The sequence below is a fragment of the Chenopodium album genome, chromosome 6 (genome assembly GCF_948465745.1).
Source record: "Chenopodium album chromosome 6, dcCheAlbu1.1, whole genome shotgun sequence".
NCBI lineage: Eukaryota > Viridiplantae > Streptophyta > Magnoliopsida > Caryophyllales > Amaranthaceae > Chenopodium > Chenopodium album.
The window spans coordinates 31,144,348-31,160,104 of record NC_137839.1 but is presented as its reverse complement, the minus strand read 5'-3'; the positions used below and the strand labels follow the sequence as shown (position 1 = coordinate 31,160,104).

Sequence of the window (15,757 nt, the reverse complement as noted above, 5' to 3'; positions counted from 1 at the left end):
AGGTTGAACCCCAACCTCTAAGAGGTTATCAAGAAAGAGGTTTTGAAACTACGTGAAGCGAGCATCATCTATGCTATCTCCGATAGTAAATGGGTTAGCTCGGTTCATGTAGTTCCAAAAAAGGGTGGAATGACCATCATACAAAATGAAGGAGGAGAGGAAATCTCCACCCGGACGATGACCGGGTGGAGGATGTGTATTGATTATATGAGATTGAACAAAAATACAAATAAGGACCATTTTTCTCTCCCATTAATGGACCAAATGTTGGAAAGACTTTCTCACCATGCTTTCTTTTGCTTCTTGGATGGGTACTCGGGATTTTTCCAAATCCCTATCCATCCAAGTGAGCAAGAGAAAACTACTTTCACATGTCCATATGGAACATTTGCATACCAAAGAATGCAATTCGGGTTATGCACTGCTCCTTCAACTTTCCAACGATGCATGACTTCTATTTTCTCTTAGATGTTTGAAAAAGAAATTGAGGTATTCATGGATGATTTTAGTGTTGGTGGCTCGTCTTTTGACAATTGTCTTTATAATCTTGAAATTTTTTTTAAAAGGTGTCAAGAGACGAGTTTGGTTTTGAATTGGGAAAAATGCCACTTTATGGTTGAGGAGGGTGTTGTCCTTGGCCATAAAGTTTCAAAAAATGGCATTGAGGTTGATCTGGCCAAAGTTTCGGTGATTGCAAAGTCTGTTGCCTGGCACTGGTGCCTGTCGTTTGGCGCTAGCTTCTGTTATTCGCGTCAGGAGGTTTTTTTATTCCGAATGGAACTTGATTTCTTTTCGATCGATTTTCAGACTATTTTTCTATAAATAGGGTCCTAGACCTCCGTTTTCAAATCATCAAGAATTAACAATTTCTATTCTCCTCTATCTTAAGCTAGAAGCTTATGCTCTCTCTATTCTTTTTCTAAACCTTTCCCTTCTAACAAAATTCCGCATACATTAGTTCTAGACACACCTAGCCAAGTTTGAAGTTGCCTTTGCCCTAGACGTGAAAGGTTGATAATTTCTTAGGGTTTGGTCCCGAATCTCTATTTTAATTATTTAAATTAATTGTTTGATTTAATATGTTCCTTGAAGTTACTAACGCGTGTATTTTGTTATTAGAAAGAGATACTAGGCATCCAAGTAAGTAATTTAATTACTTTGTTATTCTTTTGATATAGAAATCATGATTATAATTTTATTGTTATAATTCCTAGTATCATGTTAGGATGTCTTTATGATTTTTAGTATCATGTTTAGGGTAATAAATAAGATTTCTAATATCATTATGCTTTCTAGTATTGATCATGTTTAGGTTTCTTCCTATTTTCTTTTTAATATTATGTTAGTATCATGTTAGGGATGAAGCTTTGATTTTTTTTATTTAGTGACATGCTAGGATTTGTTATTAATCTTGTTAGTATCATGCCTAGGATCTTGCTATTATTATGCTTTGAGATACCGTTGCTTGATTATTATTTTTGTTGCTTGATCGCGCTTTTTATGCATGCTTAAAGGGTATTTGTACTTGTAATCACGCTTAATAAGATAATTAATAATCTTGTTTAAGCTAATATGATTATAATTAAAGTGATCGCCAATAATAGTTTTGTTTGTGCTAAAATATTCAACCAACATAGATTAAACAGGTTTAGGGTTAACCTATTGATTGCATGTTAGTCAGAAAGCGCACATAAATATGAGAAGCATAAAGTAGAGGCCTATTATTAGGGCAGGTTCAATCCCTTTTAGGTTGGATTTGTACCTTCATCCCCAAATATCCAAACATGGTTCCAGACCACTATGGAGTTAGCGATCTCATGGATCATGAAGGGGTGTAACCTTCACCCTGTGAACGATTTACAGGTTCCTAAAACTTGTTGGCGACTCTTTTACTCTAGCTTCCTTCCCTTTGGACACCACCATGCTTAAGTGTTTGATCACAATGGGACTTAATTGTGGGATGCTTGAAATATTCCCTAAATGTTCCAAGGGTTTTAATTAGTGATGGAGGCTCCCATTTCGCCAAAAAAACAATTTGAAGCTCTTCTCAAGAGATATGGAGTTCATCACAAAGTTGGTCTTCCCTACCATCCTCAAACTCAAGGGAAAGTGGAGGTGTTAAATCGAGAAATCAAGAATCTTCTTGAAAGGATGGTAAACAAATCAAGGAAGGATTGGTCGCTCAAACCACTAGTAGAAAAATTGCAATAGGCAGCCCCCATATGGCACCGGTTCAGGCCAAACCGGTGGCCAAAACCGATCTAGAAATGGGCGGGATTTTATAACAAGAGAAAAGGCACCGGTTTGGCCTGAACCGGTGCCAAAATTGTAAAAGGCACCGGTTTGAACCGGTGCCAAATGAACCGGTGCCTAATTCAAAAATAAAAAAAACCCGCCTCTTTCCTTCTTCCTTCTCTTTCTCTTTCATTCATTTTCGCTGTTCCATTCTCGTTCTCTTCACTGTTCCATTCTCGAAACCCCTCACCTCACCTACGAAACCCCTCACCTCACCTGCACTCTTGCCGCAACAGTCGCCGGCCACCATCACCGCTGCACCCCTGGCCTTCTCTTTCTCCCCTGGCATTCTCTTTCTCCCCTGTCGTGGTGTTTCTCCCCTCAGCTCAACCCCCTCCACTGCCCTGAAGGTCGACGCCGCACCACCGCCCTGCTGAAGGTTGCCGCCGCACCACCGCACCACTGACCACTAAAATCTCAATTTGAGTGTTTTAGGTATAATTTTTTTTTATTTATTCTCAATAATTTCCCATTTATGAACTTATATTAATTTGTTTTGCATGTTGAAGAATTGTTAGGCAAATTAAAATTTAGGTTAGAATATAATTTTACTTCAATTTGTTTCAATAATTGGTTTTTTTTTATTGGGAAATTGTGAAAATATTAGAAATTAGTAACCTTGTTACTCATTTAGTTGGATATTAGTATGTTTTAATGGTTAATTTAATTTGTTTTGATGTGTAATTTTGAATAAAGTAGAGAATATTAGCCTTGTTACTTAATTAGTTGAATTTTGGTTTGGTATAATGGTTAGAGATTAGTAACCTTTTTAGTTTAGCAATTTTGAATAAATAAAATGAAAAAAATTAGAGATTAGTAACCTTTTTAGTTTAGCAATTTTAAATAAAAAAAATGAATTTTGAACAAATTAAAGTAGTGAATACATAGTTTAGCAATTGTTGGTTCGATGAATGATGTGTTTTAGCTTAGAAATAAATTAGTGAATTGACATGTTATGAGAAGTACATACATAATATTTAACCTAATTTTTGTTTTTTGTTTTTTGTTTTTTAAATATATAGATTCATATGTGAATTGAAGCACGAGTTTAATTAGCTTGAGGACTACATATTGAGCTCAAGTGGGTAGTTGCTATATTGGTATGACTTATAACCTTTACTTAGCTATATTTCTTTCTATTTATCCATTTAATAAAAGTTTATTCATAAAATTGCAACTTGTGTATTGTTTAATTGCAAATAAATACAACAATATATAGAATACTTGCATCATCATATGCCTGGATACCCGTTCAAGGCTTTCTCATTAGGAGAAAGTCTTGAATAGTCCCCGGTTGGGACTGTTCTTGAATGTGTACTCTCACTTAGGTGGTGAATGTATGTTTTCTTTTCGATTTTAAGGAACATCTTGGCTTACCATTTCCTCACTATGTTCTCTGGGTACATATGTGGGTAATTAATTATCTACATCGTGTACTTGGACAACTAGGGGGAAATGCTGCCGGATTTTCCTTAAAATTGGAAAGTTGACATACATTCACTAGTGAGAGTAGACATTCAAGGATGGGTTAGGTTGGAGTGATAAGGACCCTTTGGAGACATGCATTTTTTCACTATATGAATGGTATATTCACGTTTTGTACTTGAATTTGATTTACATAAAATATGTAGCACTTACACATTATAAATTATATGTTGCTATATATGTTTAGAGACAATTTACTAAATGGAGAAGGATCGTGGTTGGATGTATGGTAGACGCGATACATTGGAATTTTGGAATGGGGTTCAAGAGTTTTGCGAGAGGGCTTTAGCTTATCAACGCAAACTGGGAGGCAAAGGCCTTTATTGTCCTTGTGTTGATTGTAATAATGTGAATGTGGTCGATAGTGTTGAAATCATTAGAGATCATGTATTATGTCGTGGGTTTAGGTTATTATACCATGTGTGGATTTGGCACGGAGAAAGTGGAGAGTACAGTGGGGATCTTGATCGGAATGATGTGCGTGTTAGAAGCAATGAGATTCATGTGGACGAGGAATACGAGAATGATGAGTATATTGTTGATAATGGTGAGGATGGAGCCGATGATGATCAGGCGGATGAGGTCGAGGATGAACAAGTGGATGAGATGTTGCATGGTGTTGAAGGTGAAGTGTTTGAGTTATTATCGGAGGCTTCCAAAAAGCCTTTGTATCCCGGGTGCAAAAAATACTCCAAACTATCGACCGTGCTAACACTTTTCAACATTAAGTCGAAGCATGGGTGGACGGACATCAGTTTTACTTCTTTGTTGACCGCATTAAGTGATATGTTGCCTGATGGGAATGAAATTCCTAAGTCTTACTATTACGCAAAGAAGCTCATGTGTCCCTTTGGTTTGGAGTATAAGAAGATACATGCATGTCCTAATGACTGTATTTTGTATCGAAATGAGTATGAACAACTGCAGGAGTGTCCACGATGCAAGCGGTCGCGGTACAAGCGCATGAGTTGCAATCCTGGCACGGAGGGACCTCCTGCTAAGGTGTTGTGGTATCTTCCCATTATTCCAAGGTTTAAACGTCTGTTCTCAATACCAAAAGACGCTAAAAACTTGAGGTGGCATGCAGAGGAAAGAAAGAAAAACAGAATACTAAAGCATCCAGTTGACTCTCCACAGTGGAAGAACATTGATTTGAAGTTTGAGGAATTTGGTAATGAAGTTAGTAATTTAAGGCTTGGGTTGTGCACGGACGGGATGAATCCATTTGGCACTCTTAGTACCCAACACAGCACATGGCCGGTACTTTTAGTGATTTATAATTTGCCTCCTTGGCTGTGCATGAAACGTAAGTATGTAATGCTTTCATTGCTAATAACTGGTCCTAAGCAACCTGGAAACGACATAGATGTTTACCTTGCGCCGCTTATTGACGACTTGAGAAAGATGTGGGACGAAGGGGTTTTCGTTTTTGATGCTCATCAGAATGAGATGTTCACATTGCGTGCAACCCTTATGTGGACCATGAATGACTTCCCTGCATATGGAAACTTGTGTGGGTACAAGGTCAAAGGGAAAAAAGCATGCCCCATATGTATTGATGACACATCAAGCGTATACTTGACTCATTCTCACAAAGATGTCTACCTACGGACTCAAAGGTTCCTTAGGCGTGATCACCCATACCGTAGGCAGAAAAAGGCTTTCGATGGAACCGTGGAAGAGGATACTGCGCCTAGACCATTGACTGGTGCTGAGATTAGTGCTCGGGTGAAAGGGATACGAACGGTGTTTGGAAAATCAGAAAAAACTGTGGTCTCAGCTGCTCTGTTTAAGAAAGAATCAATCTTTTGGAAGCTTCCGTACTGGAGAGAACATGACGTTAGGCATTGTCTTGATGTGATGCATATAGAGAAGAATGTGTGTGATGCTCTTTTGGGGACGCTTATGAATATCCCAGGCAAAACAAAGGACGAAAAGGGTGCACGGTTAGATTTGAAAGAGATGGGGATTCGTCCAGAATTGTGGCCTCAAGAAAAGGTTAGAAAGGGGAAGGAGCCGAGAATAGAAGATGAAAATGTTTCGAAAAAAGGGAAGGAGAAGAGCAAGAGAAAGGGAAAGGCCAAAGATGCGTCAAAGAAGAAAGTTAAGGGTAAAGGGAAGGATGAAAAGAATTATTTACCCCCGGCTTGCTATACATTGTTAAGGGTAGAGAAACGTATGTTTTGTGCATGTCTGTACGGCATTAAGGTTCCATCAGGGTACTCATCTAACATGAAAAGATTTGTAACCTTAAATGGAGAATTGAAGCTGACAAGTATGAAATCCCATGATTGTCACATTATGATGCAAGTATTCCTACCGATTGCAATCCGTGGTATTCTACCGAAACACGTGAGGGAAGCGATTACAAGCCTTTGTTCGTTTTTCAATACAATTTGTAGCAAAGTTCTTGATCCTTGTACACTAGATGCTTTGCAAGCAGATGTGGTTGTGACTTTGTGCAAATTTGAGATGTATTTCCCACCCTCATTTTTTGACATAATGGTTCATCTGGTTCTTCATTTGGTGCATGAGATTAAGTTGTGCGGTCCAGTGTTCATGAGGTGGTGCTACCCTTTTGAAAGACACATGGGTACATTATAAGATAAAGTACGGAGCCGGGCTCACCCTGAAGGAAGTATGATGCAAGGGACAGTGGGTGAGGAGATAGGTAAATTTGTGGCGGACTACATAACCCTTGCTCAACCTATTGGTCTTCCTACTTCTCGACATGAAGGTAGACTTGATGGTCATGGCACAATTGGGTCGAAACGAATGTCACCAGACCGAGATCAGTTCTTACAAGCACACCTTTATGTGTTGCACCATGTTTCAGATGTGCACCCATATTTAGACGAGCACATGGCTAGTTTGCGTGCCGAATTTCCATCCAAAGGTGAAAGGTCACTTATGCAGTTGCATAATAAGAGGTTTGTTGATTGGTTTCGTGATCGAGTAATGAGTGGATTGAATGATACTAATGTGACCGATACAGTACGGTGGCTTGCGTATGGTCCTAGGGATGATGTCCGTTCATTTGAGGGATATGACATCAATGGGTACACTTTTTGGACCGAGGGTCGTGATTTGAAATCTTCCTCCACCCAAAACAGTGGTATAACTCTTGTGGCAACGTCAAGGGAGTTTGCAAGTTCTAAGGATAAATCACATGTCGATGCAGAGTTGTCATACTATGGTCGAATTCAAGAAATATGGGAGCTTGATTATTGTGACTTCACGGTTGCTCTTTTCAAGTGTAAGTGGGTTGATAATATCAGGCGTAACGTCAAACATGAGGACTTTACTCTTGTAGATCTTGGCCACTTGAATGATAGTGCGGAACCATTTATCCTTGCATCTCAAGCTAAGCAAGTGTTCTACGTAACTGACGCAATGGATTCAAAATGGTCTATAGTGCTAGCTAGCAAAAGAAGAATCCTAGGCATTGGAGATGTTGAGGATGAGGAAGAATATGATGCGTTTGATGATTCAGCACCTTTCACTGTTCCTAGACCTGTTGTACTAAATGACATAGACAACGAAGCAGGTTATATGCGATCAGACCACAACGAAGGAATTTCAGAATGAGGTAGTTTGATTAAAAGTTAGTAATGGTTTCATTGCAAATATAGTTTAGCTATCATGTATATAGGAGCATAAGTAGGCGAAAATGATATATTTGTAGTTTGAAATTGCCTAAGTGTACTCATTATCATGCATATACAAGGTTATAGGACCATAAGTAGGTGAAATTGGCTTAAATAGCTTCTACTTAACCCAATTCTTTTGTTTTGTGTATGAACTAACATTTATTCATTCTAACAACCTATATTCAATATATTTAACATGTTTGTAGTTTGAAATTGCCTAAGTGTACTCATTATCATGCATATACAAGGTTATAGGACCATAAGTAGGTGAAAATGGCTTAAATAGCTTCTACTTAACCCAACTCCTTTGTTTTGTGTATGAACTAACATTTATTCATTCTAACAACCTATTTTCCATATGTATAAGTGATATGTAGATTGAAATTGCCATATTGTACTCATTATCATGCATATACAAGGTTATAGGACCATAATAAGTAGGTGAAAATGGCTTAAATAGCTTCTACTTAACCATAATAACTATCAGGCATATACTTTACTATACACTAATATTGTTTTATGATTGCTTTGACAGGTGCTTATATCTCATGGCGGACGATCATGATCCTCATTTGGGAGAGGACATTGACGATGATGAGTATGAGGACGAGTACGAGGATGAGGATGAGGACGAGGACGATAGTGATGTGCCTTATGATATGAATAAGGAGGATGACTTGGGTGAGCCAGAGGATCAGACTCAAGATGAGTTCGAGCGTAGGCTTGACGATTTTGAAATTTCAGCTGAACGTGCACCGCCTATTGTAAATACAATACGTGAGATTGTTGGTGAGAAACTGACTCCTGAAAGTCAAGGCCAAGGACAAGGACAAGGACAAGATGAAAACAACACAGGTGGTGGAGGGGGGGGGGGAAAGGCACCGGCTCAAAGAAAAAGAAGGGGTCCGACGAGAAGATTTAAGAAACCGGACGGTCCCATGGTCTTGGAGTATGACAACAAAGGCCAACCCTGGCCCAAATGGCGTCGACAATATGCTAATCAAGTTGGCATATGTTCGCGGAATATCCCCATTACACTTGTAAGGCGGCAAGTACCTCCGGGTTTGATTCAAACATTTTGGGATGATACAAGGGTAAGTGTGTTTTTGGCACATTTAGACAATTTAAGATACCTTAACCTTATGGTTGTTACTAAATAGAAACTAATAATCGGTTTTAATTTGTGCTTGTAGAGGCTGTTTTCTATTCCTAATGATCCCGAGAAGAGAAGGGTGTTTGAATCTTTATTAGCGGAAAGATTCAGAGGCTTTAAGACCAAGTTGACTAATCGGTGGATCTACAAGAAGAAGAAGAAAACAAAGAAGAAGAATGCTGAAGAAGATGACCGTCTCCCATGGAAAATATGGCCGACCGTGTCAAAAGATGATTGGGAAGAGTTCGTTATAATGAAGACTCAAAAGAAAGCCATTGTAAGTTTGTGTAAATCTGATCTCAATTGAATAATAGCTTGACACTTTTTGTAGCAATGAGACTAACATTTTTTGTTTTGTAGGAACTTCGAGAGTAAAATAAAGTGAATGCAGAAAAGAAGGAATACGTCCATCGTATGGGTCCTAAGACTTTTGGTGAAAAGAGACCTGAGTGGGTCGTTTCGGGTTTATACCCTAAAGCGCTTCTAGTGGCATCGAAGGAACCCTCTAGTTCCACGATCACTACATTGGTGAGTCGTGCCGGTGATTTCTTTTGTTCTCTCCATACGTTTGATAAGGAAACCGGAAAATGGGTCATCAAGGGTCCGGAAGCCAAAAAACTGGCGGATAAGCTTGTAAGTTACCTATGAATTGTTGAAATTAAGTCACTTTTGCATCTAAATCATTGTACAAACCATTAACTGTTTTACTGACCTCATTTTTCCTTATGCTATAGCTTAAGCACACTCAAGAGATGGTGGAGGGAAAATTTGAACCAAGTGTGGAGAATGACCCTTTCACCATGGCTTTGGGAAGGCCATACCATCCAGGACGAGTAGTAGGTTCGGGAGGGTCATTGCTTAGATGGAATAAGGTGATGGGTCCCGAATACACAAAATCGGGTAGATCTCGAGCCAGTGTTAACTCACCGGGGGAGTTGGATGCCAAGGTGGCATCAATTAAGGAACAAGTACGCAACGAGTTAGTTGGTGAATTGAATGCTTGGGCGAAGCTGATGAACTTACCGACTTTGCCATTCCTCACGAGTACCCCGGTCGACACATGTTCTGAACCAAAAGGACAAGGAGAAGGTGATAGACATGGAGGAGATGAGATACGTGGTGAAGATGTGCCACCTGAGGTAAAATCAATTGCGTTATTAAAAGTTTTAAAATACTGAGTTAATTGAGATTTGAGGTGCAATGATTGATGTACTGTTGCAGGTTCCTACTCCTACACATGCGGACTCGAGGGAGCTTGAAAATCCAACACCGCATGAATTTCCAGAGTTACAGGTGATTTGTAACCCTCTACCTTAATGAATTTTGTTATATTATCTATGCTGTTGTAAAAGTCCTATTTAACTATCTTCTTTTTATATATATACTTGTGTAGGAAGACACCCGGTGTGCACTTCTAGCCCCGGGGCATGCAAATAGTACGACGTTGAGTTGGGTGGCGTATGGTAGTGACCAACCGACGACGGGTGCTACGGCGGGGCCACATCATTACTCGGTTGGGATCGATTCAGTGGTTGCGGGGTTCGAAGACATCCCACTACCCGTACCGATAGAGGAGGTTGAGATAACAACGCTTTGGCAAGCTGTAGGTAGCTTCGTTGATTGGCCACGTGCATGGGTGAAGTTGATTAATAAGGAGGTAAATTATTTAGTTCTCAATTTTTGTAAGTGTTAAACCGTTAGGCACTCTTAAAATAAAACCGCCAAATTTTTTATTTTTTACAATGTGCAAGGTCTGCCAAGTTGATTTAAAATTGCTCAATTTTTTTTTTAAAAAAAATATGCAAGTTCCGCCGCCCCGAGACACCCGAGGGAGCCGCCCCCGCTGTCGGAACAGCAAAGGCAGCCCCCGCCAAGGCCACAGCAGCCCCCGCCGAGGCCACAGCAGCCCCGATAGGTGGCTGCCAAGGCTGTAGCAGCTATGGCAGGTGGCTGCCAGTCTGCTGCAGCCTCGACAAGCGGCTGCCATGGCTGCTGCAGCCTCGACAGGCGGCTGCCATGGCTGCTGCAGCCTCGGCAGCACTTGCCTGTGCTGCTACAGCCATGGCAGCCACCTGTCGAGGCAGCAGCAGCCCAGGCAGGCTGCTGCCGAGGCTGCAGCAGACTGGCAGCCACCTGTCGTGGCTGCTACAGCCTTGGCAGCCACCTGTCGGGGCTGTTGTGGCCTCGGCGCGGGCTGCCTTCGCTGTTCCGGCAGCGGGTGCGGATTCCTTGGGTGTCCCGGGGCGGCGGAATTTGCATATTTTAAAAAAAAAAATTTTAAAGCAATTTTAAATATATAAAGCCATTTGAGCCGAAATGGCTACTCACTTGCCTATTTTCTTCATTTCTCAACTAATAAACTTATACATTCTCAAACCATATCATAATTACATATGTATAAGTGATTGTGAGTTGAAATTGCATAAAAGAAGCAAAGTTCTAATTTTTTTGGCGCATTTCATCAAAATAAAGCCACTTCGAGCCGAAATGGCTACTCACTTGCCTATAGGCCATATTCGGGCCATTTTGAGTAAAAAGCGTCATAAACCTTAATAAAATGCTCTCCTATACAATTTTAGGGCTTACACACATACAACTACCCAACATTGACATGTTATGAGAAAGAAATAGTTCATTTGATAAGTAATGTAGGAAATGGGCTACATAGAAGTCATATAGGCCCTATTTGGGCCATGTTGAGTAAAATGCGTTGTTAAACTTATTGAAATGCTATATTGATGTGATTTCTAGCCTTAGAAACCTAATATTACCCAACAATGTCATGTTATGAGAAACAAAAAGGCCATTTCACAAGAAAGGTAGAAAATGGGCTGAATAGAAGTCATATGGGCCATATTAGGGCCATTTTGTGTTAATATGCTCTTTTGATGTGATTTCTTTCCTTATACACCTATAACTAGATAATATTGACATGTTATGAGATAAATAAAGTTCATTTAATAAGAAATGTAGGAAATGGGCAAAGTAAAGTCATATAGGCCATATTCGGGCCATTTTGAGTAAAAAGCGTCATAAACCTTAATAAAATGCTCTCCTATACAATTTTAGGGCTTACACACATACAAATACCCAACATTGACATGTTATGAGAAAGAAATAGTTCATTTGATAAGTAATGTAGGAAATGGGCTACATAGAAGTCATATAGGCCCTATTTGGGCCATGTTGAGTAAAATGCGTTGTTAAACTTATTGAAATGCTATATTGATGTGATTTCTAGCCTTAGACACCTAATATTACCCAACAATGACATGTTATGAGAAACAAAAAGGCTATTTCACAAGAAAGGTAGAAAATGGGCTGAATAGAAGTCATATGGGCCATATTAGGGCCATTTTGTGTTAATATGCTCTTTTGAAGTTATTTCTATCCTTATACACCTATAACTAGATAATATTGACATGTTATGAGATAAATAAAGTTCATTTAATAAGAAATGTAGGAAATGGGCAAAGTAAAGTCATATAGGCCATATTCGGGCCATTTTGAGTAAAAAGCGTCATAAACTTTAATAAAATGCTCTCCTATACAATTTTAGGGCTTACACACATACAACTACCCAACATTGACATGTTATGAGAAAGAAATAGTTCATTTGATAAGTAATGTAGGAAATGGGCTACATAGAAGTCATATAGGTAATATTTGATAAAATACATATTGTTTTGCCTAATTAATTAATTTTAACATAATGTTTTTGTATTTCAAGTTTTGCAAGGTCCAAAAGGATGGTCCGTTGACAATCAAGGAGCTTAATGAAGTTCGTGACATGTTGGCGTCTTTTATCACTTTCAACATGTAAATGGCATTGTAATTGTAAATTATTTATGTTAACTTTTGAACTATATAACTTACTATTCATTATACATGTACTTACTATTATTTGTATATGTAAGCAACTTTTTTTTTTTGTACTGCGTTTGGGATTATTTATATCTATATATATAATTGAATTCTTGTTTTTAATATTATTTTTGTATCTTATTGTAATAATTAGGATTTTTTAGAAAATAACACCATATATTTTGCAAAAAATGGGTTATAACACTAACAAAAAAAACTTTGATTATAACACCACAAAAAAACACAAAAAATTGATTTCACCACCAACTAACGATTTTTTGGATGGAAACCGTTAGTAGGGCCCTCAAATGACACATGTCAATACTCTATTGGTTTAAAATAAAAAAATAATAAAAAACAAAAAAAACCCGTTAAACTCTAACCTAACCAAGCCCCACTGGCGGCACCACCTATCCTAGCCGCCGACAACACAAACCCAGCCGCCGACACCCCCAACCCCCACAAAAACCGGCGAATCAACCCCTTCCTTCTCCCCAAAAACCAACCCAGCCCCCACAACCACCTCTCGCACCGCATCAACCCACCAAAGCAAAGCATCCCCCGCAACTACCTCGCGCACTGTATCGACCCACACTACCACCTCGCTCACTGCACCGACCCACGTAACCACCTCGCGCACCGGACCGCACCTCCCTAGCAACCTCGCGCACTCAAGAAAGCAATCTAGGTTCAATTATCAACAATTATAGTTTTAGGGTTTGTCGATTTTGATTATTTAGGGGTGGAGGTGGCTGATGTGGTGGTTTTCGGGGAGTGGAAAAGAGGTAGGATCGGTTTTTTGAATTAAGAGAAAGGGAGGGGTTGCTGGGTGGTTCTACCGGTGACGCAAGGGGTCTCGGCGGTGGTGGTTCGGTTGCCGGGGGTGGAGGATAGGGCTTCCGGCGGTACGGTGGAGGAATATGGCTGGGTTAGGGTATAAGTTTTTTTTTTTTTTAAAAAATAATTTTTTTTTAAAAAAAATAATTTTTTTAACCAATATAGCATTGCCACGTGTCGAAAGTGAGCCCCACTAACGGATTTCATCCAAGAATTCGTTAAGTGGTGGTGAAATCAAAGTTTTGTGTTTTTATGTGGTGTTATAATAAAAATTAGAGATTTTGTGGTGTTATAATCTAAGTTTTGAGAAATTTGTGGTGTTATTTTATAAATTTTCCTAATAATTAACAATATTATTATTATTATTATTAGTTATTATAATAATAATATTATTAATTATTATATTTAATATAATTGCTGGAATTACAGGTTATTATTATTGCTGGAAACAGTTTTTTTTTTAAATATTATTGCACGAAAATTGGAAAAAAAAAACAAAAAAAAAATTGGTGAATAGGCACCGGTTAGGCAGCAACCGGTGCCTAAAATAGCTACCACAAAAAAAAAAAATTGGCGGGAGAGCAGTTTAAGGCACCGGTTAACCGGTGCCTAAGTGGGCATATAGCACCGATTAACCGGTGCCTATTTCACCCTATGACACCGATTTTGAACCGGTGCCAAAAATTGGGGTTTTGGCACCCCCCACATAGGCAGCGGTTCAAACTGGTGCCTTAGACCGGGTTTGAACCGCTGTCAAACCCCTTTTTTCACCTAGTGAACTCGATGACACTCTATCGGCTCTTAGGTTGGCATATAAGACTCCAATAGGTACAACCCTTTATCGCTTAGTCTATGGGAAGCCTTGTCATTTGTCGGTAGAATTAGAACATAAAGCTTGGTGGGTTATCACGGAGCTAAACATGGATATGTCATTGGCCGGTGAAAAGAGATTGCTCAAGCTCAATGAATTTGAAGAGCTTAGATATGATGCATATGAAAACTTAAGGTTATGTAAGGAGAAGAACAAGAAGTGGCACGACCAACATATAAGAAACAAGAGCTTCAAGGTTGGAGATAAGGTGTTCCTTTTCAACTCAAGGCTTCGTTTGTTTCCGGTAAAACTCAAGTCCAAATGGTCGGGGCCTTTTGTGGATTCAAAGACTACTCCCTATGGTTCTTTTGAGTTAGATGAGAGCGGTAACAAATTTATGGTTAATGGTCATCGATTGAAGCATTATTTTTGCAAGGAATAAGTTGGTCTCATTGAAAGCTTTAGGCTTGATCCTATGGATCCCAAGCCTCCCCCTTAATGAATTTTTCTCATGGTCAAGCTAGTGACCTCATAAAGAAGCGTTTCTCGGGAGGTAACCTGATTTCTTGACTCTTTTCATTTCTATTTTCCTATTTGGTCGATTTTGTTGATAATCTCTATCTTATGTTTCTTTGGCCTTTTGTTGTAGGTACTTGGACCTTTGGGTACTACATGTGTGGTTAGGGATTTGAGGCCTTAAGATCATGATTTATCAAGTCAAAATTGAGTTAAGGTGGAGAAGGATGAAATTTCTTTTTGTCACAAGTGAAAGAGGAGTCCCGCCCAAGGAAAGCCCTCTCCAGGGGCCCGTGGGAGCGGGCTAATGATGGAGCGGGCGCGGCTGGCAATGAAGCCCCAAAGTTAGAATTTCCGGTGGATGCCCAGCCGCGCCCCAGGAGAAGGCGCGGTTCAAAGTCATGCGGCTGCAGCATCTAGGCCCGCAGGCGCGGCTGCCAGAAATTTGCGGGCGCGGATGTCGGGGTTTACCCCGATTAAATCAGCTCCCTAAAGTTGATTTTCAACACCTTTATTTCACACATTTCACTTTCTTTCACTCTTTCTCTCTAAAACCCCCAAACCCTCATCCTAACTACCAAAATCCATCAAATTCCACTAACTTTCATCTTAAATTTCACAAAACCTCCTCTATTAACATCAAATTTATCATTGCTTTACAATTTCCATCATTAAGGGTTTGAAAATTTCAAGGTTCACCATTGTTGAAGCATGTGGAGTTCTTGTTCTTTGGGGCTAGTAGGAGTTGATTGTGGTCTTCATAGTTGGTATAATCTTCTCCTTTCTAGTTTTATTGAATTTTTGAGCAAGTTTTGGATGATTTTCATGGTTAATTCTTGGATGATTTTCATGAATTTTTGAGCAAGTTTTATTGTGGGCTTGAATTGGTGATTTTGTTGTTAACATTGATTTAATCTTGGTTGATTGTTGGTGTGAGTTGATTAGTTGGAAATTCTTGGTTAAATTGGGTTTTTTTTGGAGTTGAGATATATTTGGATTATTGAGGCTTGTGCTGCGTGATTTGTGGGTGGATTTGTTGGATTAAAATTTGGAGTTGTGAACTTTAATTATTTAAAAAGTGAAAATGGTGCTTGGATTGGGTTCTAAGAAGAGGAAGAGTGGAAATGAAACCCAAGGTTCATCTTC

General features: G+C 39.3%; 1 protein-coding gene across 1 annotated transcript; it reads left to right on the top strand.

Moving 5' to 3' along the window:
* Nucleotides 1-14,204: 14,204 nt before the first annotated feature.
* LOC145636852 (uncharacterized) lies at nucleotides 14,205-14,537 on the top strand. Its single transcript, XM_081688393.1, has one exon. It carries the CDS (start codon nucleotides 14,205-14,207, stop codon nucleotides 14,535-14,537), a length of 333 nt encoding a protein of 110 aa, XP_081544519.1.
* Nucleotides 14,538-15,757: the final 1,220 nt, after the last annotated feature.

Excerpts from the sequence above, each read along its gene's own strand:
- LOC145636852 (XM_081688393.1), top strand. The coding sequence starts at position 14,205 with ATGGATATGTCATTGGCCGGTGAAAAGAGATTGCTCAAGCTCAATGAA.